Source organism: Anomaloglossus baeobatrachus, chromosome 9, assembly GCF_048569485.1.
Source record: "Anomaloglossus baeobatrachus isolate aAnoBae1 chromosome 9, aAnoBae1.hap1, whole genome shotgun sequence".
NCBI lineage: Eukaryota > Metazoa > Chordata > Amphibia > Anura > Aromobatidae > Anomaloglossus > Anomaloglossus baeobatrachus.
The window spans coordinates 202,903,718-202,929,769 of record NC_134361.1 but is presented as its reverse complement, the minus strand read 5'-3'; the positions used below and the strand labels follow the sequence as shown (position 1 = coordinate 202,929,769).

General features: G+C 49.5%; 1 protein-coding gene across 6 annotated transcripts in view; it reads right to left on the bottom strand.

The window, feature by feature from the left end:
* Window positions 1–2,831: 2,831 nt before the first annotated feature.
* IQSEC2 (IQ motif and Sec7 domain ArfGEF 2) overlaps window positions 2,832–26,052 on the bottom strand; it is a 210,267-nt gene continuing 187,046 nt past the window's right edge. For 2 of the 6 annotated variants that reach the window (XM_075324271.1, XM_075324272.1), the window contains exons 6-14: window positions 24,717–24,839; window positions 13,465–13,631; window positions 11,515–11,654; window positions 11,307–11,432; window positions 11,115–11,214; window positions 9,795–9,956; window positions 9,525–9,698; window positions 5,875–5,924; window positions 2,832–4,163 (exon numbers count right to left, since the gene is read on the bottom strand). In XM_075324271.1, the coding sequence (XP_075180386.1) occupies window positions 3,237–4,163; window positions 5,875–5,924; window positions 9,525–9,698; window positions 9,795–9,956; window positions 11,115–11,214; window positions 11,307–11,432; window positions 11,515–11,654; window positions 13,465–13,631; window positions 24,717–24,839 (1,969 nt within the window). In that variant the 3' untranslated portion in view covers window positions 2,832–3,236. The other 4 variants (XM_075324275.1, XM_075324270.1, XM_075324274.1 and 1 more) reach the window with 3 other exon arrangements.

Sequence of the window (26,052 nt, the reverse complement as noted above, 5' to 3'; positions counted from 1 at the left end):
CTTACACCTCCCCCCCTAACCCCTCTCCTCATTGTGCTCTGGGGAGCAAAAGTGCTCACGTCATCCACAGTTGGAATGTTGCCTTAAAGGGAATCTGTCAGCAGGTTTTTGCTATTTAATCAGAGAGCTGCATGATGTAGGAGCAGAGAACCCGATTCCAGGGATGTGTCACTTTCTCAGGAGCTTGTTTAAGTTTCAATACAGTGTTTTAACAGCAGGAGATTATTACTTCCGGACTAGGTCATGCGACAGACCGTCCAGTTATGCTGTGTAACCGCACCCCCACCACTGATTGGCAGCCTCCTGTGCAGAATGTCAGCAAGCAGCCAATCAGTGGTGTGGGCGGGGTTATACCCAGCTGAACATTACATCTACAGCAGAGAAAACAGGGATTTTATCAAAACTACAGCATGCAATCCAGTAAGTGACACATCACTGCAATCAGGATCTCTGCCCCTACATTATGCTGCTCTCAGATTCCATAGCTGATAGATTTCCTTTAATACATCTTACTGTAGTGAAAGGGAAAAAAAAAATCTAAACATGACAAGCTTTGGACTACAAAAAACACATTAGCAACAAGGTGCAGATTTTTGCATTGATTTTGGCGATCCTTTTTTTCCGAGGTCACCTATGAGTCAGTGATCCTGTCCACAGAATCTCCTTATGACAATTACTTAGATGAGCAGGAATCTAATTCTACATTCCTCATCTAAAGACTCAGTGCAAAGCTATACATGCCACGCCTATAGACCAGCCACTGAGAATATACCCTGCTTGTTCTAGAATGAATGGAAGATTTCATGATTTCCGGTCACATATCCACAGTGGAAGGAGTTATTCTGTCATTGAGAAGCGGACAGGGTGAATAATGCATAATCCTTCTGAAAAAAAGGGGCTCTCTGGCCTTTTAAAAGAAGTAGTACCATCCCAATATGTAATAATATTAGCAAATACCTCCAATTAGAAATGTACTATAGTTCTCCCGATTAGCTATTTCTCTTACCTCATGTGCAGGGCATTGCAGTCACTCATTGTGACAGTTGTTTGTAGTTGTAACCATGGATACCTAAGCTGCAATGCCCTGCACATGAGGTAAGAGACAAAAATGTAGTATAGTTCTCCTAATATAGTCATGTCTCTTACCTTATGTGCAGGGCATTGCAACCACTCATTGTGACAGATATCCATGGCTAGAACCACGAGCAACTAACTGTCACAATGAGTGGTTACAATGCCATGCACATTAGGTAAGAGACATGACTATATTAGGAGAACTATACTACATTTCTGTCTCTTACCTCATGTGCAGGGCATTGCAGCTTAGATATCCATGGTTACAACCACGAGCAACTAAGCTGCAATGCCCTGCACATGAGGTAAGAGACAGAAATATAGTATAGTTCTAATAAAGTCATGTCTCTTACCTCATGTGCAGGGCATTGCAGCCACTCAAAGTGACAGTTAGTTGCTTGTGGTTGTAACCATGGATACCTAAGCTGCACATGAGGTAAGAGACAGAAATGTAGTATAGATCTCCTTCTATAGCCATGTCTGTTACCAGATGTGCAGGGCATTGCAGCTTAGGTATTCATGATTGCAACCATGAGCAACTGTCATTGAGTGGCTGCAATGCCCTGCATATAAGGTAAGAGACATGGCTATATAAGGAGAACTATACTACATTTCTGTATCTTACCTCATGTGCAGGGCATTGCAGCTTAGCTATCTATGGTTACAGCCATGAGCAACTAACTTACTATGAGTGGCTGCATTGCCCTGCACATGAGGTAAGAGACATGACTATATCAGGAGAACTATACTACATTTCTATCTCTTACCTCATGTGCAGGGCATTGCAGCTTAGGTATCCACGGTTACAACTATGCGCAACTAACTGTCACTGAGTGGCTGCAATGCCCTGCACATGAGGTAAGAGAAATAGTTAATCAGGAGATCTATACTACATTTCTAATTGCAGGTAGTGATTGCATACAAAATTTTAAAGAAATCCTAGGTCATATGAAAAGGCTTGTCAGAAGGCCACTTTTTGACTTTTAGGATTGCTACTTCCAATAGGTGGCGCTAGAGTTTGTCTCCTTTCCTGGAAAGACAATTTAAAGAAATCCAAACACCTACAGAGAGGGGGTTAAGATATAAATTATGAGAATTTTGTGCTCTTAGGTTAAAAGATTAGAAATACATGGCCGCTTTCTTCCAGTGCCACACCTGTTAATGGATTGAGTCCGATATTGAAGTAGCTGCAGTACCTCACGTGACCTGTGAGGCAGGGGTGGCGCTATTCGTCATTTTTTTTTTTTTAACATTCCTTATATATTAAAGTCCATATAGACTCATTAGCTTCCTCCACTGTGTATATATGCTGGGTCCTCTTAAAGCGAAGCTGCCGGGATAACACATACGATCCGGTGCGTCCGTACTTTTCTGTATCTGCAGCTTGTATGTTAAGAAATGTTACATGTGAAGCAGACATCCTACCTCGTACAAAGGATTTTACACTATATATAATTATATATATATATTAATATAGACATCTTTTATCTCTATACATAGAACTCTGTATATAGTTTTCTTAAAAAAGCAGTCGCTGCTCAATGATTGTTTTTTTTTTTCTCTATATACACTTTTTTTTTTTTGTTAATGCTGTTTAATGGGGTCCATTCCCTGCGTCATTTAGTGGTATATACCCTGAACTGCACATATACAGGGACTGTTTAATAAGAGCCCATTTAGAAGACAATGCATGGAAAAGGCGGCAGTCCTGGAGTGATTTGTTTTTTTTAGTGCCCATGCTTGCCCCCCCCCCCCCGCCCCCCACCCTCGCTCTCACATTCACGGACCCCCATAGCACTAGCAGCAGGGTCGACTTTGACCCATTGTAACCTCTGATACACAAGCGCTCATCATCCATTTGCTAACAAGACCACACAAATGACTCTGGATCATTTACCTGTTCTTCCAGGCTATGGGGTCTTGTAATACCCCATAGCCACCCCCCACAAAAAAAAATAGGACTTCAGAGCAGGGAAAAGGATGCGAGGGTGATGCATATATTAGGACATACAAAGTCTTTTCTTCACATTTCATAGTCCCAGTGAGCAAATAATCACTGCCTATAGCTCCGTAATAGTAAGTGCTGATGGAGCCGGGGTGGAACAGCCAGGAGCCTTCGTCCGTTTCCCCATGTGCATGCTGCTTTTTTTTCGTCCTTGCTTTTACACCACTGTGCTGATTCTGTTACCTGGTTTTTGTTTTGGGTTACCCTGGGATGTATTTGTTCCCATAGGATGATGGGAGGCATGCTGGGGTAGGGGGGATGTCGGAGGCAGCGGGGAGTGTGGTGTGAGGGGAGTGTGTGGTGTATGTGGAGATGGCGGAGGGAGAGGTGGGTAGGATGGATGTGGCGGGATGGGGGATATAGGCGAGCAGGGAGACTGGTTGTGCTGCTGGGTATACGGGGTGGGGGTATACTGTTGCTGCTGGGGGCGCTGCGGTTGCGGAGGCATTTGAGAAGGGTGGTGGGTAAATACAAAGTGCTTCGGAGGTTGCTTTTGCATGGAGTGCTGAGACTGGTGCATGTGCTGGGGGTACGTGTGCGTCATGGGGTGCTGGGGCACAGACCCGTACATGGGTAGCGGAGACTGCGGCTGGTTTGAAGGGTGTCGGCCATGCAAGGTATACTGGGGGTGTGGAGAACTGGGCGTCATGGGTGGCGCTCCTACAGGTGGTCTCTTCTGCTGACCGGGGCGCTGCAATGTAAACTGAGCCGACGATGGCGGCACGTGGTAACGATGAGACGGCGGAGGGGGAGGCTGGTGCGGCTGTGTCGGCGGCGCAGAAGACGGAGGCTGGGAGTGATAGGGCGGTGGCGGCTGGGCCAGCACCCCTTGATTGTGGCAGTATTGAGCATGCAGGGCCTGAATTTTCGACTGTCCATCAATTCCGGGAGGGGTGTGAGGGTGAGGTGGCAATGAGGTTGGGGGCAGGTTCTGGAAGGGACCCTTCCCTCTTTTGCTTCCGAACAGAGAACCCAGGAAAGAGGAAGAATTGGACACCGGTCTTGGAGCCTTGTACTCCTCGGGAGGAGGCGGTGGCGGAGCAGGAAGCCTCTGGTGGGGGCGAGGGCTGCTAATGATAGATCCCTGGGAAGAGAAAGAAAGAGGCATGTATGACTACAGCGGCAATGCCCATGTCACCTGCATGCACCCAACCCCCCCGCACATGTAGGATCTATACTGTGTGCAGAATTATTAGGTAAATGAGTATTTTGATCACATGATACTTGTTATACATGTCGTCCTACTCCAAGCTGTATAGGCTGACAGCCAACTACCAATGAAGTAAATCAGGTGATGTGCCTCTCTGTAATGAGGAGGGGTGCGGTGTAAGGACATCAGCACCCTATATAAGGGGTGCTTAATTAGGCAACTTCCTTTCCTTTGGCAAAATGGGTCAGAAGAGAAATTTGTCGGGCTCTGAAAAGTCCATATTGTGAGCTGTCTTGTAGAGGGATGCAGCAGTCTTAAAATTGACAAACTTTTGAAGCGTGATCACCGAACAATCAAGCGTTTCATGGCAAAAAGCCAACAGGGTCGCAAGAAGCGTGCTGGGCAAAAAAGGCGCAAAATAACTGCCCATGAATTGAGGAAAATGAAGCGTGAAGCTGCTAAGATGCCATTTGCCTCCAGTTTGGCCATATTTCAGAGCTGCAACGTTACTGGAGTATCAAAAAGCACAAGGTGTGCCATACTCAGGGACAGGCCAAGGTAAGGAAGGCTGAAAAACCACCACCTCTGAACAAGAAACATAAGATAAAACCTCAAGACTGGGCCAAGAAATATCTTAAGACTGATTTTTCAAAGGTTTTATGGACTGATGAAATGAGAGTGACTCTTGATGGGCAGATGGATGGGCCAGAGGCTGGATCAGTAAAGGGCAGAGAGCTCCACTCCGACTCAGACACCAGCAAGGTGGAGGTGGGCACTGGTATGGGCTGGGATCATCAAAGATCAACTTGTGGGATCTTTTCAGGTTGAGGATGGAGTGAAGCTCAACTCCCAGACCTACTGCCAGTTTCTGGAAGACAACTTCTTCAAGCAGTGGTACAGGAAGAAGTCGGTAGTGTTCAAGAAAAACATGATTTTCATGCAGGACAATGCTCCATCACATGCATCCAACTACTCCACAGCGTGGCTGGCCAGTAAAGGTCTAAAAGATGAAAAAATAATGACATGGCCCCCTTGTTTACCTGATCTGAACCCCATAGAGAACCTGTGGCCCCTCATAAAATGTGAGATCTACAGGGAGGGAAAACAGTCCACCTCTGGGAGCAGTGTCTGGAGGCTGTGGTGGCTGCTGCACGCAATGTGGATCGTAAACAGATCAAGCAATGACAGAATCTATGGATGGAGGCGGCTGAGCGTCATCAGAAAGAAAGGGGGATATATTGGTCACTCATTTTGGGGGGGTTTGTTTTTGCATGTCAGAAATGTTTATTTCTAAATTTTGTGCAGTTATATTGGTTTACCTGGTGAAAATAAACAAGTGAGATGGGAATAGATTTGGTTTTTATGAAGTTGCCTAATAATTCTGCACAGTAATAGTTACCTGCACAAACAGATATCCTCCTAAGATAGCCAAATCTAAAAAACCCCACTCCAACTTCCAAAAATATTAAGCTTTGATATTTATGAGTCTTTTGGGCTGATTGAGAACATAGTTGTTTATCAATAATAAAAAAAAATCCTCTAAAATAAAACTTGCCTAATAATTCTGCACACGGTGTGTACAAGGGTATAAATACTGAGGCAGCTGATACACACACATAACATGCGACTATATGGCAGCACTTACTTCGATGGTGCTGTCCAGAGATCCCGCGCTGTTACGCCTCCCTCTCTTACCTAAGCATCAAGTTAGTAACAAGCAAAGCATTAAGGAGCAGGAGAAAGAAGAGGAGTGGGGACATAGTGGAGAAACGGGCGAGAGAGAAGGAAAGGCCAAAGGGAAAACAAGGGGCCGACTGTATACCACCACAGAGATAAGAGGGCAGAGGCATGCGTACAGGTGGAGACAGACAAATGTAGAAAACCGTAAGAAAATAGAATATGCAGAGAATAAAAGGCCATTGTGTGCTGCCGACGGGGTGCGCACGACCGAGGGGTTGCAATCTGTTGGGTACTGCGCGTTCCCTCGCGGCACGTCTGCCCACACAGCCTGCACCTTCTGTGCCTGGACCGGTCATACCATCACTTCTCCACAAGGTGGCAGCAAATCACTGCTGTACATGGAAACCAATGTGCAATTCCCAATCAAGGGGGAGCCCAGCGCACCAGTGTTAAATGACCTAAAGCAATCCCCCTTCCCCCCTCATTATTAGGGGCTTCAAGAACAGATTAATACTAACAGAGCTAGAAAAAAAAATTCTGCCGAGATTGCAATATCTAAGAAGGAAAAATGTATCCATACAGTGCCTTGCAAAAGTATTCATACCTTTAGAACTTTTCCACATTTTGTTGGGATTTAATGTGATATACCAGCACTGAGTATTTTGTGGTTTAATCTGAAAATTGTGACGTGCATTTGTATTCAGCCCCCCTGAGGTAATACTTTGTAGATCACACCTTTGGCTGCAGTTACTGCGGTGAGTCTTTTGTGGTCTCTACCAGGTTTGTTTATATAGAGGTGACATTTTGGCCCTTCTTCCCTGCACACTCGCTCAGTGAGATTGGATGGAGATGTGTGATCAGCAATTTTCACGTCTTGTCTCAGATTCTTGATGTGATTTGGGCCACTCACACACAGGAACATACTCCGATCTAAACCCCCCAATTGTAGTTCTGTTTAGGGTTGTTGACCTACACCCCAGTCTCAAGTCTCAGCCTCTAACAGGTTTTCCTCCTTTGCCCTGTATTAATCTCCATCCACCTTCCCATCAGCTCTGACCAGCTTCCCTGCTCCTTCTGAAGAAAAGCCTCCCCACAGCAGGATGCTGCCTCCACCATGTATGACTGTGGGGATGGTGTTTTCAGAATGATGTGCAGTATTAGCGTTCCACCACACACAATGTTTTGCATTTAGCTTTTAACTTTGGACTCAACTGACTAGAGTCCCTTCTTCCACATGCCACGTAGGGAAGAAGGTGCTCTGGTGAGATGAGAAAGTTCAGCCTCCTAGATGTGCAAAGCTGTTTTTTTACCCAGACCCGAAATGACTTGCAGCAGTTACTGCAGCGAAAGGTGGTCCTACAAAGTATTGACTCAGGGGGCTGAATACAAATGCACGTCACAATTTTCTTTTAACATTTACAAACCATGCATCGTTTCCTTTGCACTTCACAAATAGGAGCTACTTAGAGTTGGTATATCACATAAATTTGTGGCTGTACCGTGAAAAAAAATGTGGAAACTTTCACGGGGTATGAATACTTTTACAATTCAATGTATGTGATGTTTTCCCATGTCTGAGATGTATTAACTACTACTCTGGTCAGATATGATCCCGCTGACATATCAGCCCACTAACCCAAAAGAATCACAGTTGGATTTGTAGAGTAAGCTTTTTTTATTATTATTGTTTCACCTCTACAAAGCTAAAAGTCTTCATATTATACTTCTTTAGCTTATTTTGCTACCTGCTCCTTTAAGCACCTTGTTGAAAGTGCTGTTTTAACTGCCTTTTTCATGCCTCTTTAGAAGCTACTTTGAACTGCTACTAGCTGCCTATTTCATGCTTCTTTAGAAGCTGCTTTGAATTGGTCTTAACTCCCTATTTCATGCCTTTTTAGAAGCTTTGAACTATTAACTGCCTAATACATGCTTCTTTAGAAGCTACTTTGAACTGCTCTTAACTGCCTATTTCATGCCTCTTAAGAGCAGTTCAAAGCAGCTTCTAAACTGCTACTACTGGGTACAGTTCTTTTAGTACAGCAGTTCAAAGCAGCCTCTAAAAGCATGAACCGAGCATAAAACAGCATGCTGAAAGTGCTGTTTTAACTGCCTATTTCATGCTTTTTTAGACGCTGCTTTGAATTGCTCGTTACTGCCTATTTTATGCCTCTTTAGTATGTGCTTTGACCTGCTCTCCATTTGTGAGCTTCTCTGCTCCCCTCCCCCATTTTTAGACAGAGAGGAGTGTTTGTAAATAGTGTTTGAGTACAGATAGTACTGTAGTACTCAAGTACTGAGTACAGATAGTTCTTTTTAGAACAGCAGTTTAAAGGAACTTTTAAAAGAGTATGAACCTGGAGCATAAAACGGCATGCTGAAAGTGCTGTTTTAACTACCTATTTCATGCTTCTTTAGAAGCTGCTTTGAATTGCTCGTAACTGCCTATTTCATGCCTCCTTAGAAGCTGCTTTGAGCTGCTTTCCATTTGTGAGCTTCTCTGCTCCCTTCCACTATTCTCACACAAGAGGGGAGTGTTTGTAAATCGTTTTTGAGTACAGATAGTACTGTAATAGTCAAGTACTGAGTTCAGATAGTTATATTTAGAACAGCAGTTTAAAGCAGCTTCTAAAACAGCATGAACCCGGCACATAAAACAGCATGCTGAAAGTGCTGTTTTAACCGCCTCTTTCATGCTTCTTTTGAGCTGCTTTTAACTTCTCTTAACTCGCTATTTCAAGCCTCTTTAGAAGCTGTTTTGAACTGATCCTAACTGCCTATTTCATGCCTCTTTCGAAGCTGCTTTGAACTGCTCTCAGTTTGTGAGCTTCTCTGCTCACCTTCCCCCATTCTCAGACATAGGAGAGTGTTTGTAAATCGTAAATAGTACGGTAATACTCAAGTACTGAATACAGATAGTTCTTTTTAGAAAAGCAGTTCAAAGCAGCTTCTAAAAGAGCATGAACCCGGCACATAAAACAGCACTTTCAGCTTGGCGTTTGCGATAAATAAGGTATTGGAGTATATTTTAAAGATTCCTAACTTTGACAAGGCTGATCAATAACGAAATTAAAGCCCAAGTTTAGCTGCTCTTTAAGTTTCCGCCTGATAATATTCATCACCTGGCTCTGCGCCCGTTAACTTTGGCATTTTAAGTGGCTGGGGTCTGGCTCATTATAAAGTTGGCAGATAGCCGGCTGAACCAACAGATTGTATCAAACACTCTGACAAGCAAAAGGAATAATATAATCTTTGTACTGGAGTTAATAAGGCGAGGACGAAGCAGAGGAAATGCATATTTAATGTACAACATGTCTAATCTAATAAAAGGAGCTCTAACGCGACCTGATGGAGTTTATCCATTTTTCACATCCATTGCTTTCTTAAGTGCCCTGATATTCTGAATAAACGGGAACATTACAGTCTCTGTTGGGAATTGGACTCCGGTTTTAGGGCATTGGTGGAGCTCAAGTTCACGAACTGTCACCGATCCAACCGTGACACATAGGTACGAGGTTATCCTCTACGGCTACGCCCTAAAATGTGTCTACACAGATGACGGGGGCGCCTAAGGGTGATGGCACGGATGCAGATGCCTATCCATAGAGCAATACTTACCAACGTCGGAGAGGTCCCGTAAGGAGCTGCTAAGAGCACTTCTCTTCAGCCCTTCCCCTAGTGCATATGTGTCATCCAAACTTGGCCGGCCCAGAGTCCCATTGACGGCTTCTTTTATCCCAGGCCCGGGGGAAGTGTTGGGACGCATCACCCCCTTCTGCTTCTCTAGCTCAGCTAAAACGGGGGTGGGAAGGGGGCAAAAAGGACATGAGTTAGACATGCGGGAGAGTCCCGGAAGCTCCCGGCATGGTCGGGTAACGGCTCACTCACATTCCACTCTGTATTTCTCCATCTCCTGGACTTCTGCGATGGACTCTCGTAGGTCACTGGTGAACCTCAACCGGTCCTGGAGACTTGGGGCATTGAAGATTATCAGTACTTTCCTCTCACCACCAGGGACAGCAGAGAGCAGTTTGATGCCGTTCTGGTAATCTGCAGGAACACAGAGCGGATGATGAGTGTAGCCGGGCACATAGTATTGTCTGTATTTACGTCACTAATGCGGCCACACTGGGTACAATGGGTACTGCAGAGGAGGGCGACCGAGGTCATCCAGCGGGGGGGACTCAGAATGGAAAAATGGAGGCTTAGGGGCCATCTTATTACAAAGTGCAAATATGAGGAACAGCAGAGAACTGTATGATGACCTTTATACACCTAGGCCTGCAACGGGGACACGAGGTATCCTCTACAACTAGAGGAAAGGAGGTGTAATCATCATCACAGACACTGATTCTTTACTAGAAGAACAGTGACACTATGGATTCTTTACTATTCGAGCAGTAAGACCATGGATTCTTTATTGTACGAGCAGTAAGACTATGGATTTTTTACTGTGAAAGCAGTGATACTATGGATTCTTTACTGTGAAAGCAGTGAGACTATGGATTCTTTACTGTGAAAGCAGTGACACTATGGATTCTTTACTGTGCGAGCAGTGAGACTATGGATTCTTTACTGTGCGAGCAGTGAGACCATGGATTCTTTACTGTGCAAGCAGTGAGACCATGGATTCTTTACTGTGCAAGCAGTGAGACCATGGATTCTTTACTGTATGAGCAGTGAGACTATGGATTCTTTACTGTATGAGCAGTGAGACTACGGATTCTTTACCCTATGAGCAGTAAGTCTATGGATTCTTTACCCTATGAGCAGTAAGTCTATGGATGCTTTACACTATGAGCAGTGAATCTAAGGATTCTTTACTGTGCGAGAAGTGACATTACAGATTCCTTATACTGTGTGAACAGTGAGATTATAGAACCAAAATGTTCCAGAAGGACCTGAACGCCTTTACTTGAAACATAAAATAATCCTGGTTCTGGGTACTGGATTCTATAATGGGGCGTTGATCCAGTGACTAGTCCATTAGCCGTATGTGGAGTTGGGAAGAAATGTTTCTTCTAATAAGAGAAAAATTGCATCTGCCTCCAGTTTCAGTAGGAAGGAAACCAGTAAGAACCTGGGCGACACCAAAATGGGATCAGCGGGGAATTGGTGAGGGATTACTTTTATTTTTTAACCAATTTCAGCCCTATGTAACAATAATTGACTTTCTAGACAATCGCTATGGGTTATATTATTACTCACAGGAGTTCTGGAAGAGCTGCATCTGCATGTCCACCAACGGAAAGGACTGCCGGAAGCTGTAGGTCACTAAGATTTTCTTCTTCTGGAAGATCTTTGTTACCTGTAGAGCAGGAGAAGATGGACATTGTTGGACTGTGGTCCCGTTACACCGGACGTCCTCGCTGTCACCGACCAAACCGGCTGGTTACTTACCACCAGAAGATCATTGAAGAGGAAGACCTCCCGCTGGTGCAGACCCATCCTCTGAGGACGATTCGGATCTGGGACCTCGTAGAGTTGACAGCAGCAAACAAGACGCCGATGTGGAAGAGAAAGTACCTGAGGGGGCGAGAGGCGAAATGTTACAAAATGACGAGCAATTCTGATAAAGAAATGGAAAAATGGGCAACATGTTCCTCACCGGCTTCTTTCCAACGATCATCCTCTCCACGGCTTGCACCTGAGATACATGATCATCGTTTGTTCTCAGCTCCCGACCTTGGATCCTCTGATAGATTCCCACCAGCAAGTCCCGGGGAATGTCCTCTCCATTATCCACCCCTAGGACAAAAAATATATATATTTAAAGAGCCAAATCTGGAAATGTAATTATTTCTGAAGACGTCCAGTAGAGTTGGATGGATCGATTTGCGGAATGAGGTCTATGGATGGAAGGGTTTACAGATCTGGTGCGACTTGGTCAACCGGGCGGACGTTACATCACTATTGTGTCAATGGTGACGTCATGCCAGGTCGGCTAATAAAAAGCCTCGGAAGGGGGTCCCAGAAAGTAAGAGATTCGTGACTCTCCTGACTAGTACACCGGAACCACCAACATGGTCAATGGACCAGGATTCCATCCACAGAAGGGTTTACAGATCTGAAACCAACATGGTCAATGGACCAGAATTCCATCTATGGAAGGGTTTACAGATCTGAACCAACATGGTCAATGGACCAGGATTCCATCCATGGAAGGGTTTACAGATCTGACACCAACATGGTCAATGGACCAGGATTCCATCCATGGAAGGGTTTACAGATCTGACACCAACATGGTCAATGGACCAGGATTCCATCCATGGAATGGTTTACAGATCTGTTACTATTCCGGCAGGCCTGGCGTGATGTGATCAACCGGGCTGACGTGACATCACTATTGTGTCAATGATGACGTCATGCCAGGTCGGGTTATAAAGAGCCGTGCTGGGGATCCCAGAAGGTAAGAGATTCGTGATCCTCCCAACCAACAGATTGGAAACACAATGGACCACGATTCCATCCATGGAAGGGTTTACAGATCTATTACTTTTCCGGCAGGCCTGGTGTGACTTGATCAACCAGGTTGACGTGACATCACTTGTGTCAATGATAATGTCATCGGCTAATAAAGAGCCGCTGTGGGGATCCCAGAAGAGATTCGTGATCCTCCCGACTAGCAGACCAGAAACACGAACATAGCCAATGGACCAGGATTCCTTCCACACAAGGGTTTACAGATATGTTACTATTCCGGCAGGCCTGGCTTGACTTGATCAACCGGGCTGACGTGATATCACTATTGTGTCAATGACGACTCATGCCAGCCCGGCTAATAAAAAGGATCCCGAAGGTAAGATTCGTGGACCTCCCGACCAGCCAGCAGACCAAAAACACTAACCAAGCCAACGGACCATGGATTCCATCCACGGAAGGGTTTACTTTTTTGGCAGGCCTGGCGTGACATTATTGGGTCAATGGTGACATCACACATATCGACTAATAAAAAGCAGTGGTGAGGATCCCAGAAGGTAAGAAATTCGTGAGCCTAAAGACCAGCAGACCAAAAACACGAACATGGCCTATGGACCATGATTCCATCCACGGAAGGGTTTACAGATCTATTACTTTTCCGGCAGGTCTGGCGTGACATAATTAGCCGGAATGATGTGAAATTACTATTGTGTCAATGATGACTCACGCCAGCCCGGCTAATAAAAAGGATCCCGAAAGTAAGAGGTTCGTGAGCCTCCCGACCAGAAAATACTGACCTGGCTGATGGGACTAGAAGTCTGGCGAAACCATCCGCCCATCTCTAGTGTCTAGTGCTAAACGGTTAGTCCCAATATAGTAAGTTATCCGCTAACATGTAGATAGGGGATAACTTACTGATCAATCCAGAGAATGGGGCTTTGGAAAGATGAACGGCCATTTTTTGGCATCAGAAACTATTGTTTTGGTAACAGAGTTTGCATCTCAGGCCCCGGTGAAGTACAGGGTAAGTGCTGGCAGATCAGAAGGAGCCACTGATCCTTCATTCTGGGGTCGATCCCCTGTGACCGATACTAGGGTGTAACAGCTGCTCACGGCCCCCCCATGGTTTATCTCTTACCACGTAGATTCTTAATGAAGTCATCCAGTTTCATCTTGCGCTCAGCCTTGACGCTCGGACTGTACATGTCCGTGTTGAGGAGAATGATTGCAAACGCCAGTATAAATATGGTGTCCGGGTTCCGGAATTGGCGAACCAGCGCGGGGTTACACACGCAATAACGCTGGCTGGGAACCAATGGAGAGAGAAAAATGTTAATGCTCGAGTGGCTTTTATAGGTGCAGCTTTGGGATAAGCTAAATCATTCATTAAGTGGTAGCCGATAAGATGATGGCATTGTGCTGTAGTTTCCTCCTCCTCCACCGCATGGAGGACATTATACAGCAGCACTGAGCAGTGCGGCTGTGAATCCAGCTCTGCTGTAAGCCAAGTCACTCAAGTGGTAGCAGATTGGATGGTTAGGCTATCTTGACACTTCCATTTTTTTCCATCAGTCACAATCCGTTTAGTGACTGATTGGACGGCTACGTCATACTTTGTTGTAAAAGTGATGCAAGGGATCCGTGAAAAAAACGGATCTGTCGTATGTTTTTTTTTCTTTTTTTTGTGTGTGTGAAAGGTCATTTGGCAGAGAGGGAGCGAGGAAGAGGGAGAAGGAGCGAGAGAAGAAGTGCGAAAGAGCGAGAGAAGGAGCGCGAAAGAGCGAGAGAGAGAAGGAGCGAGAGAGAGAACGAGAGTGAGAAGGAGCGCAAGAGAGAGCACAAGAGAGCACAAGAGAGAGCACAAGAGATAAGGAGCACAAGAGAGAGAAGGAGCACAAGAGAGAGAAGGAGCGCAAGAGAGAGAAGGAGCGCAAGAGAGAGAAGGAGCGCAAGAGAGAGAAGGAGCGCAAGAGAGAGAAGGAGCGCAAGAGAGAGAAGGAGCGCAAGAGAGAGAGAAGGAGCGCAAGAGAGAGAAGGAGCGCAAGAGAGAGAGAAGGAGCGCAAGAGAGAGAAGGAGCGCAAGAGAGAGAGAAGGAGCGCAAGAGAGAGAAGAAGCGCGAGAGAGAGGAGCGCAAGAGAGAGAAGGAGCGCAAGAGAGAGAAGGAGCGCAAGAGAGAGAGAAGGAGCGCGAGAGAGAAGGAGCGCGAGAGAGAGGAGCGCAAGAGAGAGAAGGAGCGCGAGAGAGAGGAGCGCAAGAGAGAGAAGGAGCGCAAGAGAGAGAGAGAAGGCGCGCAAGAGAGAGAGAGAAGGCGCGCAAGAGAGAGAGAAGGCGCGCAAGAGAGAGAGAGAGAAGGAGCGCGAGAGAGAGAGAGAGAAGGAGCGCGAGAGAGAGAAGGAGCGCGAGAGAGAGAAGGAGCGCGAGAGAGAGAAGGAGCGCGAGAGAGAGAAGGAGCGCGAGAGAGAGAAGGAGCGCGAGAGAGAGAAGGAGCGCGAGAGAGAGAAGGAGCGCGAGAGAGAGAAGGAGCGCGAGAGAGAGAAGGAGCGCGAGAGAGAGAAGGAGCGCGAGAGAGAGGAGCGCAAGAGAGAGAAGGAGCGCAAGAGAGAAGGAGCGCAAGAGAGAAGGAGCGCAAGAGAGAAGGAGCGCAAGAGAGAAGGAGCGCAAGAGAGAGGAGCGCAAGAGAGAGAGAAGGAGCGCAAGAGAGAGAGAAGGAGCGCAAGAGAGAGAGAGAGAGAGAGAGAGAAGGAGCGCGCGCGAGAGAGAGAGAGAAGGAGCGCAAGAGAGAGAGAGAAGGAGCGCAAGAGAGAGAGAAGGAGCGCAAGAGAGAGAGAGAAGGAGCGTGAGAGAGAAGGAGCGCGAGAGAGAGAAGGAGCGCAAGAGAGAGAAGGAGCGCAAGAGAGAAGGAGCGCAAGAGAGAGAAGGAGCGCAAGAGAGAGAAGGAGCGCAAGAGAGAGAAGGAGCGCAAGAGAGAGAAGGAGCGCAAGAGAGAGAAGGAGCGCAAGAGAGAGAGAAGGAGCGCAAGAGAGAGAGAAGGAGCGCGCCAGAGAGAGAGAGAGAGAAGGAGCGCAAGAGAGAGAGAGAAGGAGCGCAAGAGAGAGAGAGAAGGAGCGCAAGAGAGAGAGAGAAGGAGCGCAAGAGAGAGAGAGAGAAGGAGCGCAAGAGAGAGAGAAGGAGCGCAAGAGAGAGAGAGAGAAGGAGCGCGAGAGAGAGAAGGAGCGCGAGAGAGAGAAGGAGCGCGAGAGAGAGAAGGAGCGCGAGAGAGAGAAGGAGCGCGAGAGAGAGAAGGAGCGCAAGAGAGAGAAGGAGCGCAAGAGAGAAGGAGCGCAAGAGAGAAGGAGCGCAAGAGAGAGAGGAGCGCAAGAGAGAGAGAAGGAGCGCAAGAGAGAGAGAGAGAGAGAGAGAGAAGGAGCGCGCGAGAGAGAGAGAGAGAAGGAGCGCAAGAGAGAGAGAGAAGGAGCGCGAGAGAGAGAAGGAGCGCAAGAGAGAGAAGGAGCGCAAGAGAGAAGGAGCGCAAGAGAGAGAAGGAGCGCAAGAGAGAGAAGGAGCGCAAGAGAGAGAAGGAGCGCAAGAGAGAGAGAAGGAGCGCAAGAGAGAGAGAAGGAGCGCGCCAGAGAGAGAGAAGGAGCGCGCCAGAGAGAGAGAGAGAGAGAGAGAAGGAGCGCAAGAGAGAGAGAAGGAGCGCAAGAGAGAGAGAGAAGGAGCGCAAGAGAGAGAGAGAAGGAGCGCAAGAGAGAGAGAGAAGGAGCGCAAGAGAGAGAGAGAAGGAGCGCAAGAGAGAGAGAGAAGGCGCGCAAGAGAGAGAGAGAAGGCGCGCAAGAGAGAGAGAGAAGGCGCGCAAGAGAGAGAGAGAGAGAAGGAGCGCGAGAGAGAGAGAGAGAGAAGGAGCGCGAGAGAGAGAAGGAGCGCGAGAGAGAGAAGGAGCGCGAGAGAGAGAAGGAGCGCGAGAGAGAGAAGGAGCGCGAGAGAGAGAAGGAGCGCGAGAGAGAGAAGGAGCGCGAGAGAGAGAAGGAGCGCGAGAGAGAGAAGGAGCGCGAGAGAGAGGAGCGCGAGAGAGAGAAGGAGCGCGAGAGAGAGAAGGAGCGCAAGAGAGAGAAGGAGCGCGAGAGAGAGAAGGAGCGCAAGAGAGAGAGAAGGAGCGCAAGAGAGAGAGAAGGAGCGCAAGAGAGAGAGAAGGAGCGCAAGAGAGAGAGAGAAGGAGCGCAAGAGAGAGAAGGAGCGCAAGAGAGAGAGAAGGAGCGCAAGAGAGAGAGAAGGAGCGCAAGAGAGAGGGAAGGAGCGCAAGAGATAGAAGGAGCGCAAGAGAGAGAGAAGGAGCGCAAGAGAGAGAGAAGGAGCGCAAGAGAGAGAGAAGGAGCGCAAGAGAGAGAGAAGGAGCGCAAGAGAGAGAAGGAGCGCAAGAGAGAGAAGGAGCGCAAGAGAGAGAGAAGGAGCGCAAGAGAGAGAGAAGGAGCGCAAGAGAGAGAGAAGGAGCGCAAGAGAGAGAAGGAGCGCAAGAGAGAGAGGAGGAGCGCAAGAGAGAGAGAGAGAGAGAGAAGGAGCGCGCGAGAGAGAGAGAGAGAAGGAGCGCAAGAGAGAGAGAGAAGGAGCGCAAGAGAGAGAGAGAGAAGGAGCGCAAGAGAGAGAGAGAAAAGGAGCGCGAGAGAGAGAAGGAGCGCGAGAGAGAGAAGGAGCGCGAGAGAGAGAAGGAGCGCAAGAGAGAAGGAGCGCAAGAGAGAGAAGGAGCGCAAGAGAGAGAAGGAGCGCAAGAGAGAGAAGGAGCGCAAGAGAGAAGGAGCGCGAGAGAGAGAAGGAGCGCGAGAGAGAGAAGGAGCGCGAGAGAGAGAAGGAGCGCAAGAGAGAGAAGGAGCGCAAGAGAGAGAAGGAGCGCAAGAGAGAGAGAAGGAGCGCAAGAGAGAGAGAAGGAGCGCAAGAGAGAGAGAAGGAGCGCAAGAGAGAGAAGGAGCGCAAGAGAGAGAAGGAGCGCAAGAGAGAGAAGGAGCGCAAGAGAGAGAAGGAGCGCAAGAGAGAGAGAAGGAGCGCAAGAGAGAGAGAAGGAGCGCAAGAGAGAGAGAAGGAGCGCAAGAGAGAGAAGGAGCGCAAGAGAGAGAAGGAGCGCAAGAGAGAGAAGGAGCGCAAGAGAGAGAAGGAGCGCAAGAGAGAGAGAAGGAGCGCAAGAGAGAGAGAGAGAGAGAGAAGGAGCGCGCGAGAGAGAGAGAGAGAAAGAAGGAGCGCAAGAGAGAGAGAGAAGGAGCGCAAGAGAGAGAGAGAGAGAAGGAGCGCAAGAGAGAGAGAAGGAGCGCAAGAGAGAGAGAAAAGGAGCGCGAGAGAGAGAAGGAGCGCAAGAGAGAGAAGGAGCGCAAGAGAGAAGGAGCGCGAGAGAGAGAAGGAGCGCGAGAGAGAGAAGGAGCGCGAGAGAGAGAAGGAGCGCGAGAGAGAGAAGGAGCGCGAGAGAGAGAAGGAGCGCAAGAGAGAGAAGGAGCGCAAGAGAGAAGGAGCGCGAGAGAGAGAAGGAGCGCAAGAGAGAGAGAAGGAGCGCAAGAGAGAGAGAAGGAGCGCAAGAGAGAGTGATGGAACGCAAGAGAGAGAGAAGGAACGCAAGAGAGAGAGAAGGAACGCAAGAGAGAGAGAAGGAGCGCGCCAGAGAGAGAGAGAGAGAAGGAGCGCAAGAGAGAGAGAGAAGGAGCGCAAGAGAGAGAGAGAGAGAAGGAGCGCAAGAGAGAGAGAGAGAGAGAAGGAGCGCAAGAGAGAGAGAGAGAGAAGGAGCGCAAGAGAGAGAGAGAGAGAAGGAGCGCAAGAGAGAGAGAGAAGGAGCGCAAGAGAGAGAGAGAAGGAGCGCAAGAGAGAGAGAGAAGGAGCGCAAGAGAGAGAGAAGGAGCGCAAGAGAGAGAGAAGGAGCGCAAGAGAGAGAGAAGGAGCGCAAGAGAGAGAGAAGGAGCGCAAGAGAGAGAGAAGGAGCGCAAGAGAGAGAAGGAGCACAAGAGAGAAGGAGCGCAAGAGAGAAGGAGCGCAAGAGAGAGAAGGAGCGCAAGAGAGAGAGAAGGAGCGCAAGAGAGAGAGGAGCGCAAGAGAGAGAGAAGGAGCGCAAGAGAGAGAAGGAGCGCAAGAGAGAGAAGGAGCGCAAGAGAGAGAAGGAGCGCAAGAGAGAGAGAAGGAGCGCAAGAGAGAGAGAGAGAGAAGGAGCGCGCGAGAGAGAGAGAGAAGGAGCGCAAGAGAGAGAGAGAAGGAGCGCAAGAGAGAGAGAGAAGGAGCGCAAGAGAGAGAGAAGGAGCGCAAGAGAGAGAGAGAAAAGGAGCGCGAGAGAGAGAAGGAGCGCGAGAGAGAGAAGGAGCGCAAGAGAGAGAAGGAGCGCAAGAGAGAGAAGGAGCGCAAGAGAGAGAAGGAGCGCAAGAGAGAAGGAGCGCAAGAGAGAGAAGGAGCGCAAGAGAGAGAAGGAGCGCAAGAGAGAGAAGGAGCGCAAGAGAGAAGGAGCGCAAGAGAGAGAAGGAGCGCAAGAGAGAAAAGCGCAAGAGAGAAGGAGCGCAAGAGAGAGAAGGAGCGCAAGAGAGAAGGAGCGCAAGAGAGAGAAGGAGCGCAAGAGAGAGAAGGAGCGCAAGAGAGAGAAGGAGCGCAAGAGAGAGAAGGAGCGCAAGAGAGAGAAGGAGCGCAAGAGAGAGAAGGAGCGCAAGAGAGAGAAGGAGCGCAAGAGAGAGAAGGAGCGCAAGAGAGAGAGAAGGAGCGCAAGAGAGAGAGAGAGAGAGAGAAGGAGCGCGCGAGAGAGAGAGAGAGAGAGAGAAGGAGCGCAAGAGAGAGAGAGAAGGAGCGCAAGAGAGAGAGAGAGAAGGAGCGCAAGAGAGAGAGAGAGAAGGAGCGCAAGAGAGAGAGAGAGAAGGAGCGCAAGAGAGAGAGAGAGAAGGAGCGCGAGAGAGAAGGAGCGCGAGAGAGAGAAGGAGCGCGCGAGAGAGAGAGAGAGAAGGAGCGCAAGAGAGAGAGAGAAGGAGCGCAAGAGAGAGAGAGAGAGAAGGAGCGCAAGAGAGAGAGAAGGAGCGCAAGAGAGAGAGAGAAAAGGAGCGCGAGAGAGAGAAGGAGCGCGAGAGAGAGAAGGAGCGCAAGAGAGAGAAGGAGCGCAAGAGAGAAGGAGCGCAAGAGAGAGAAGGAACGCAAGAGAGAGAGAAGGAGCGCGCCACAGAGAGAGAGAGAGAAGGAGCGCAAGAGAGAGAGAGAAGGAGCGCAAGAGAGAGAGAGAGAGAAGGAGCGCAAGAGAGAGAGAGAGAGAGAGAAGGAGCGCAAGAGAGAGAGAGAGAGAGAGAAGGAGCGCAAGAGAGAGAGAGAGAGAAGGAGCGCAAGAGAGAGAGAGAGAAGGAGCGCAAGAGAGAGAGAGAAGGAGCGCAAGAGAGAGAGAAGGAGCGCAAGAGAGAGAGAAGGAGCGCAAGAGAGAGAGAAGGAGCGCAAGAGAGAGAGAAGGAGCGCAAGAGAGAGAGAAGGAGCGCAAGAGAGAGAGAAGGAGCGCAAGAGAGAAGGAGCGCAAGAGAGAGAAGGAGCGCAAGAGAGAGAAGGAGCGCAAGAGAGAGAGAAGGAGCGCAAGAGAGAGAGAAGGAGCGCAAGAGAGAGAGAAGGAGCGCAAGAGAGAGAAGGAGCGCAAGAGAGAGAAGGAGCGCAAGAGAGAGAAGGAGCGCAAGAGAGAGAGAAGGAGCGCAAGAGAGAGAGAGAGAGAGAGAGAGAAGGAGCGCGCGAGAGAGAGAAGGAGCGCAAGAGAGAGAGAGAGAGAAGGAGCGCAAGAGAGAGAGAGAGAGAAGGAGCGCAAGAGAGAGAGAAAAGGAGCGCGAGAGAGAGAGAAAAGGAGCGCGAGAGAGAGAAGGAGCGCGAGAGAGAGAAGGAGCGCAAGAGAGAGAAGGAGCGCAAGAGAGAGAAGGAGCGCAAGAGAGAGAAGGAGCGCAAGAGAGAGAAGGAGCGCAAGAGAGAGAAGGAGCGCAAGAGAGAGAAGGAGCGCAAGAGAGAAGGAGCGCAAGAGAGAGAAGGAGCGCAAGAGAGAAAAGCGCAAGAGAGAAGGAGCGCAAGAGAGAGAAGGAGCGCAAGAGAGAAGGAGCGCAAGAGAGAGAAGGAGCGCAAGAGAGAGAAGGAGCGCAAGAGAGAGAAGGAGCGCAAGAGAGAGAAGGAGCGCAAGAGAGAGAAGGAGCGCAAGAGAGAGAGAGAGAGAAGGAGCGCGCGAGAGAGAGAGAGAGAGAAGGAGCGCAAGAGAGAGAGAGAAGGAGCGCAAGAGAGAGAGAGAGAAGGAGCGCAAGAGAGAGAGAGAGAAGGAGCGCAAGAGAGAGAGAGAGAAGGAGCGCGAGAGAGAAGGAGCGCGAGAGAGAGAAGGAGCGCAAGAGAGAGAAGGAGCGCAAGAGAGAGAGAAGGAGCGCAAGAGAGAGAGAAGGAGCGCAAGAGAGAGAGAAGGAACGCAAGAGAGAGAGAAGGAACGCAAGAGAGAGAGAAGGAACGCAAGAGAGAGAGAAGGAACGCAAGAGAGAGAGAAGGAGCGCGCCAGAGAGAGAGAGAGAGAAGGAGCGCAAGAGAGAGAGAGAAGGAGCGCAAGAGAGAGAGAGAGAGAAGGAGCGCAAGAGAGAGAGAGAGAGAAGGAGCGCGAGAGAGAGAGAAAAGGAGCGCGAGAGAGAGAGAAAAGGAGCGCGAGAGAGAGAAGGAGCGCGAGAGAGAGAAGGAGCGCAAGAGAGAGAAGGAGCGCAAGAGAGAGAAGGAGCGCAAGAGAGAGAAGGAGCGCAAGAGAGAGAAGGAGCGCAAGAGAGAGAAGGAGCGCAAGAGAGAAGGAGCGCAAGAGAGAGAAGGAGCGCAAGAGAGAAAAGCGCCAGAGAGAAGGAGCGCAAGAGAGAGAAGGAGCGCAAGAGAGAAGGAGCGCAAGAGAGAGAAGGAGCGCAAGAGAGAGAAGGAGCGCAAGAGAGAGAAGGAGCGCAAGAGAGAGAAGGAGCGCAAGAGAGAGAAGGAGCGCAAGAGAGAGAGAGAGAGAAGGAGCGCGCGAGAGAGAGAGAGAAGGAGCGCAAGAGAGAGAGAGAGAAGGAGCGCGAGAGAGAAGGAGCGCGAGAGAGAGAAGGAGCGCAAGAGAGAGAAGGAGCGCAAGAGAGAGAGAAGGAGCGCAAGAGAGAGAGAAGGAGCGCAAGAGAGAGAGAAGGAGCGCAAGAGAGAGAAGGAGCGCAAGAGAGAGAAGGAGCGCAAGAGAGAGAAGGAGCGCAAGAGAGAGAGAAGGAGCGCAAGAGAGAGAGAGAGAGAGAGAGAGAAGGAGCGCGCGAGAGAGAGAAGGAGCGCAAGAGAGAGAGAGAGAGAAGGAGCGCAAGAGAGAGAGAGAGAGAAGGAGCGCAAGAGAGAGAGAAAAGGAGCGCGAGAGAGAGAGAAAAGGAGCGCGAGAGAGAGAAGGAGCGCGAGAGAGAGAAGGAGCGCAAGAGAGAGAAGGAGCGCAAGAGAGAGAAGGAGCGCAAGAGAGAGAAGGAGCGCAAGAGAGAAGGAGCGCAAGAGAGAGAAGGAGCGCAAGAGAGAGAAGGAGCGCAAGAGAGAGAAGGAGCGCAAGAGAGAGAAGGAGCGCAAGAGAGAGAAGGAGCGCAAGAGAGAGAGAGAGAGAAGGAGCGCGCGAGAGAGAGAGAGAGAGAAGGAGCGCAAGAGAGAGAGAGAAGGAGCGCAAGAGAGAGAGAGAGAGAAGGAGCGCAAGAGAGAGAGAGAGAAGGAGCGCAAGAGAGAGAGAGAGAAGGAGCGCGAGAGAGAAGGAGCGCAAGAGAGAGAAGGAGCGCAAGAGAGAGAGAAGGAGCGCAAGAGAGAGAGAAGGAGCGCAAGAGAGAGAGAAGGAACGCAAGAGAGAGAGAAGGAACGCAAGAGAGAGAGAAGGAACGCAAGAGAGAGAGAAGGAACGCAAGAGAGAGAGAAGGAACGCAAGAGAGAGAGAAGGAGCGCGCCAGAGAGAGAGAGAGAGAAGGAGCGCAAGAGAGAGAGAGAAGGAGCGCAAGAGAGAGAGAGAGAGAAGGAGCGCAAGAGAGAGAGAGAGAGAAGGAGCGCGAGAGAGAGAGAAAAGGAGCGCGAGAGAGAGAGAAAAGGAGCGCGAGAGAGAGAAGGAGCGCGAGAGAGAGAAGGAGCGCAAGAGAGAGAAGGAGCGCAAGAGAGAGAAGGAGCGCAAGAGAGAGAAGGAGCGCAAGAGAGAGAAGGAGCGCAAGAGAGAGAAGGAGCGCAAGAGAGAGAAGGAGCGCAAGAGAGAAGGAGCGCAAGAGAGAGAAGGAGCGCAAGAGAGAAAAGCGCCAGAGAGAAGGAGCGCAAGAGAGAGAAGGAGCGCAAGAGAGAAGGAGCGCAAGAGAGAGAAGGAGCGCAAGAGAGAGAAGGAGCGCAAGAGAGAGAAGGAGCGCAAGAGAGAGAAGGAGCGCAAGAGAGAGAGAGAGAGAAGGAGCGCGCGAGAGAGAGAGAGAGAGAAGGAGCGCAAGAGAGAGAGAGAAGGAGCGCAAGAGAGAGAGAGAGAGAAGGAGCGCAAGAGAGAGAGAGAGAAGGAGCGCAAGAGAGAGAGAGAGAAGGAGCGCGAGAGAGAAGGAGCGCGAGAGAGAGAAGGAGCGCAAGAGAGAGAAGGAGCGCAAGAGAGAGAGAAGGAGCGCAAGAGAGAGAGAAGGAGCGCAAGAGAGAGAGAAGGAACGCAAGAGAGAGAGAAGGAACGCAAGAGAGAGAGAAGGAACGCAAGAGAGAGAGAAGGAACGCAAGAGAGAGAGAAGGAGCGCGCCAGAGAGAGAGAGAGAGAAGGAGCGCAAGAGAGAGAGAGAAGGAGCGCAAGAGAGAGAGAGAGAGAAGGAGCGCAAGAGAGAGAGAGAGAGAAGGAGCGCGAGAGAGAGAGAGAGAAGGAGCGCGAGAGAGAGAAGGAGCGCGAGAGAGAGAAGGAGCGCAAGAGAGAGAAGGAGCGCAAGAGAGAGAAGGAGCGCAAGAGAGAGAAGGAGCGCAAGAGAGAGAAGGAGCGCAAGAGAGAGAAGGAGCGCAAGAGAGAGAAGGAGCGCAAGAGAGAGAAGGAGCGCAAGAGAGAGAAGGAGCGCAAGAGAGAGAAGGAGCGCAAGAGAGAGAAGGAGCGCAAGAGAGAGAAGGAGCGCAAGAGAGAGAAGGAGCGCAAGAGAGAGAAGGAGCGCAAGAGAGAGAAGGAGCGCAAGAGAGAGAAGGAGCGCAAGAGAGAGAAGGAGCGCAAGAGAGAGAAGGAGCGCAAGAGAGAGAAGGAGCGCAAGAGAGAGAAGGAGCGCAAGAGAGAGAAGGAGCGCAAGAGAGAGAAGGAGCGCAAGAGAGAGAAGGAGCGCAAGAGAGAGAAGGAGCGCAAGAGAGAGAAGGAGCGCAAGAGAGAGAAGGAGCGCAAGAGAGAGAAGGAGCGCAAGAGAGAGAAGGAGCGCAAGAGAGAGAAGGAGCGCAAGAGAGAGAAGGAGCGCGCGAGAGAGAAGGAGCGCGCGAGAGAGAAGGAGCGCGCGAGAGAGAAGGAGCGCGCGAGAGAGAAGGAGCGCGCGAGAGAGAAGGAGCGCGCGAGAGAGAAGGAGCGCGAGAAAGAGCGCGAGAAAGAGCGCGAGAAAGAGCGCGAGAAAGAGCGCGAGAAAGAGCGCGAGAAAGAGCGCGAGAAAGAGCGCGAGAAAGAGCGCGAGAAAGAGCGCGAGAAAGAGCGCGAGAAAGAGCGCGAGAAAGAGCGCGAGAAAGAGCGCGAGAAAGTGCGCGAGAAAGAGCGCGAGAAAGAGCGCGAGAAAGAGCGCGAGAAAGAGCGCGAGAAAGTGCGCGAGAAAGAGCGCGAGAAAGAGCGCGAGAAAGAGCGCGAGAATGAGCGCGAGAATGAGCGCGAGAAAGAGCGCGAGAATGAGCGCGAGAAAGAGCGCGAGAAAGAGCGCGAGAAAGAGCGCGAGAAAGAGCGCGAGAAAGAGCGCGAGAAAGAGCGCGAGAAAGAGCGAGAGAAAGAGCAAGAGAAAGAGCGAGAGAAAGACAGAACCATCGCCGGATTGCATCATTTGACGGATACCGACGGATTCCGGCGTCCATAGGCTTCCATTAGAAAACACGACAGACACCGACACAGTCAGTGTCCGTTTTTTCGCCGCTGAAGAAAAACGCTACATTTCGCATTGCTCCAGCCCGATGGTCGGTCACTAAACGACTGATCTGTCACGCGGCGGATGGATGCAACGCAGGGCCATCAGTCACAATCCGTCGTTAATACAAGTCTATGGGGAAAAAATTGATTCCTGCAAAATATTTTGCAGGTTACCGTAATTCCTCAAGCCGACGGATTGTGACTGATGCAAAACAACGGAAGTGTGAATGTAGCCTTAGATTGTCATATAGAGGACATTATATAACCGTACTGAGCAGTGCGGCTGTGAATCCAGACATGGGATAAGTCAAATCACTCATTAAGTGGTAGCAGATTAGATGGGTCGGATTGTGGTATAGGTGGTCAAAGGAGTCACCTGAACGCTTCGATGAGCCTCTCCACCTTCTGAGCCTCCCCTTGAACACGTATGTGCGCCTGAAACTTCCTCAGCGCGTCGTCCAGATCCATGTTGGAGAAATCCATTTCGTCCACCACGCAGCTGGAAACATAACAGATCCATCAGAAGCTGCACAGATTACACCGACGTATCACACTGTGACAAATGACAGACTCCGCTGCGCCAGGTCAGCTCTGCTACATCTGTAGCCGTCACTTCTTATTCATTGATTTCCCGCGGCTTGCAGACCACCGTGGCATTTTGCTGCGCTGTATACAGATTGCAATCACCAGCGTCAGCTAATTCGGGTTATAAATAGTATATATGTGACAGCGCTGCTGGCCCGAGCCTCTGCTGGCTGGCAGATATAAATTACGAAGGTTAACAAGCTGACGGCATTGAGAATCGCAGCTCTGCAGAGCAAGGGAGTCCGGAATAGATTTTCTTTCAGCCCGGTAGAGTTGCTATTATGTTAGTCAGGCAATGGAAGTCACTTCCCCTCCCCCAATGTCACTCGTACATCTATACATATGTGTATTTTGGTCACTTAAAGTGTTTTTCTCCAATTTCATAAAGGGGTATTTTTGGATAGAGCTTGTCAATACGAGCAATTTTGCAATTTACTGCTTGTTAAAATTTTCATCCGTTTTTGAGATATTAACATTTCTTCTTTTGCTTACTGCTTGTTGCCTTGGAAACCTACCACCGCTGCTTTACAGCAGAATATGAGCAGTGTTTTTATACTGTGTATATAAGCACGGGTTTGATGTTGGGGGGACGCCGACACTTCCTAATCATGGCTAGCGTCAGAGTGGTGCTTAGAATCTTGACAGCAGTGATGGTCAGTTGCCTAGACAACGAGCTGTAAACAAAAGAAATTGTTGACAACAAGCTGTAAACAAAAGAAAAAGGGTTAATATCTCAAGAACGGTTACAAAATTTAAGAAGAAGTAAATTGCAAAAATGCTTGTCTTTACAAGCACTATCCGATAACATCCATTTATGAAGATGTGAAAAAACCCTTTAATTCGTATTCTACAGGGGATTCCGACTCTACTACTTGATCTGCTTTGTACTGTAAAAGCTTTTCCCTGTAAAACATGGCGTTCCTCTGCAGAAAAGATGGCAATCCTCATTAGTAAGTCGCATACTGCTCTCTCACAAAAATGGCAGACCTCCAGCACATCCTTATCCGCTCGCACAAGATGTCAAGTGTTCTCATTCCAGGACACCCCTTCAGCTCGCAGCCAAGAAAGCTCAGCACATCCTGCTCAGGCAACCAACGTGGAAAGACCCCGGCAGACACCGCACCCAC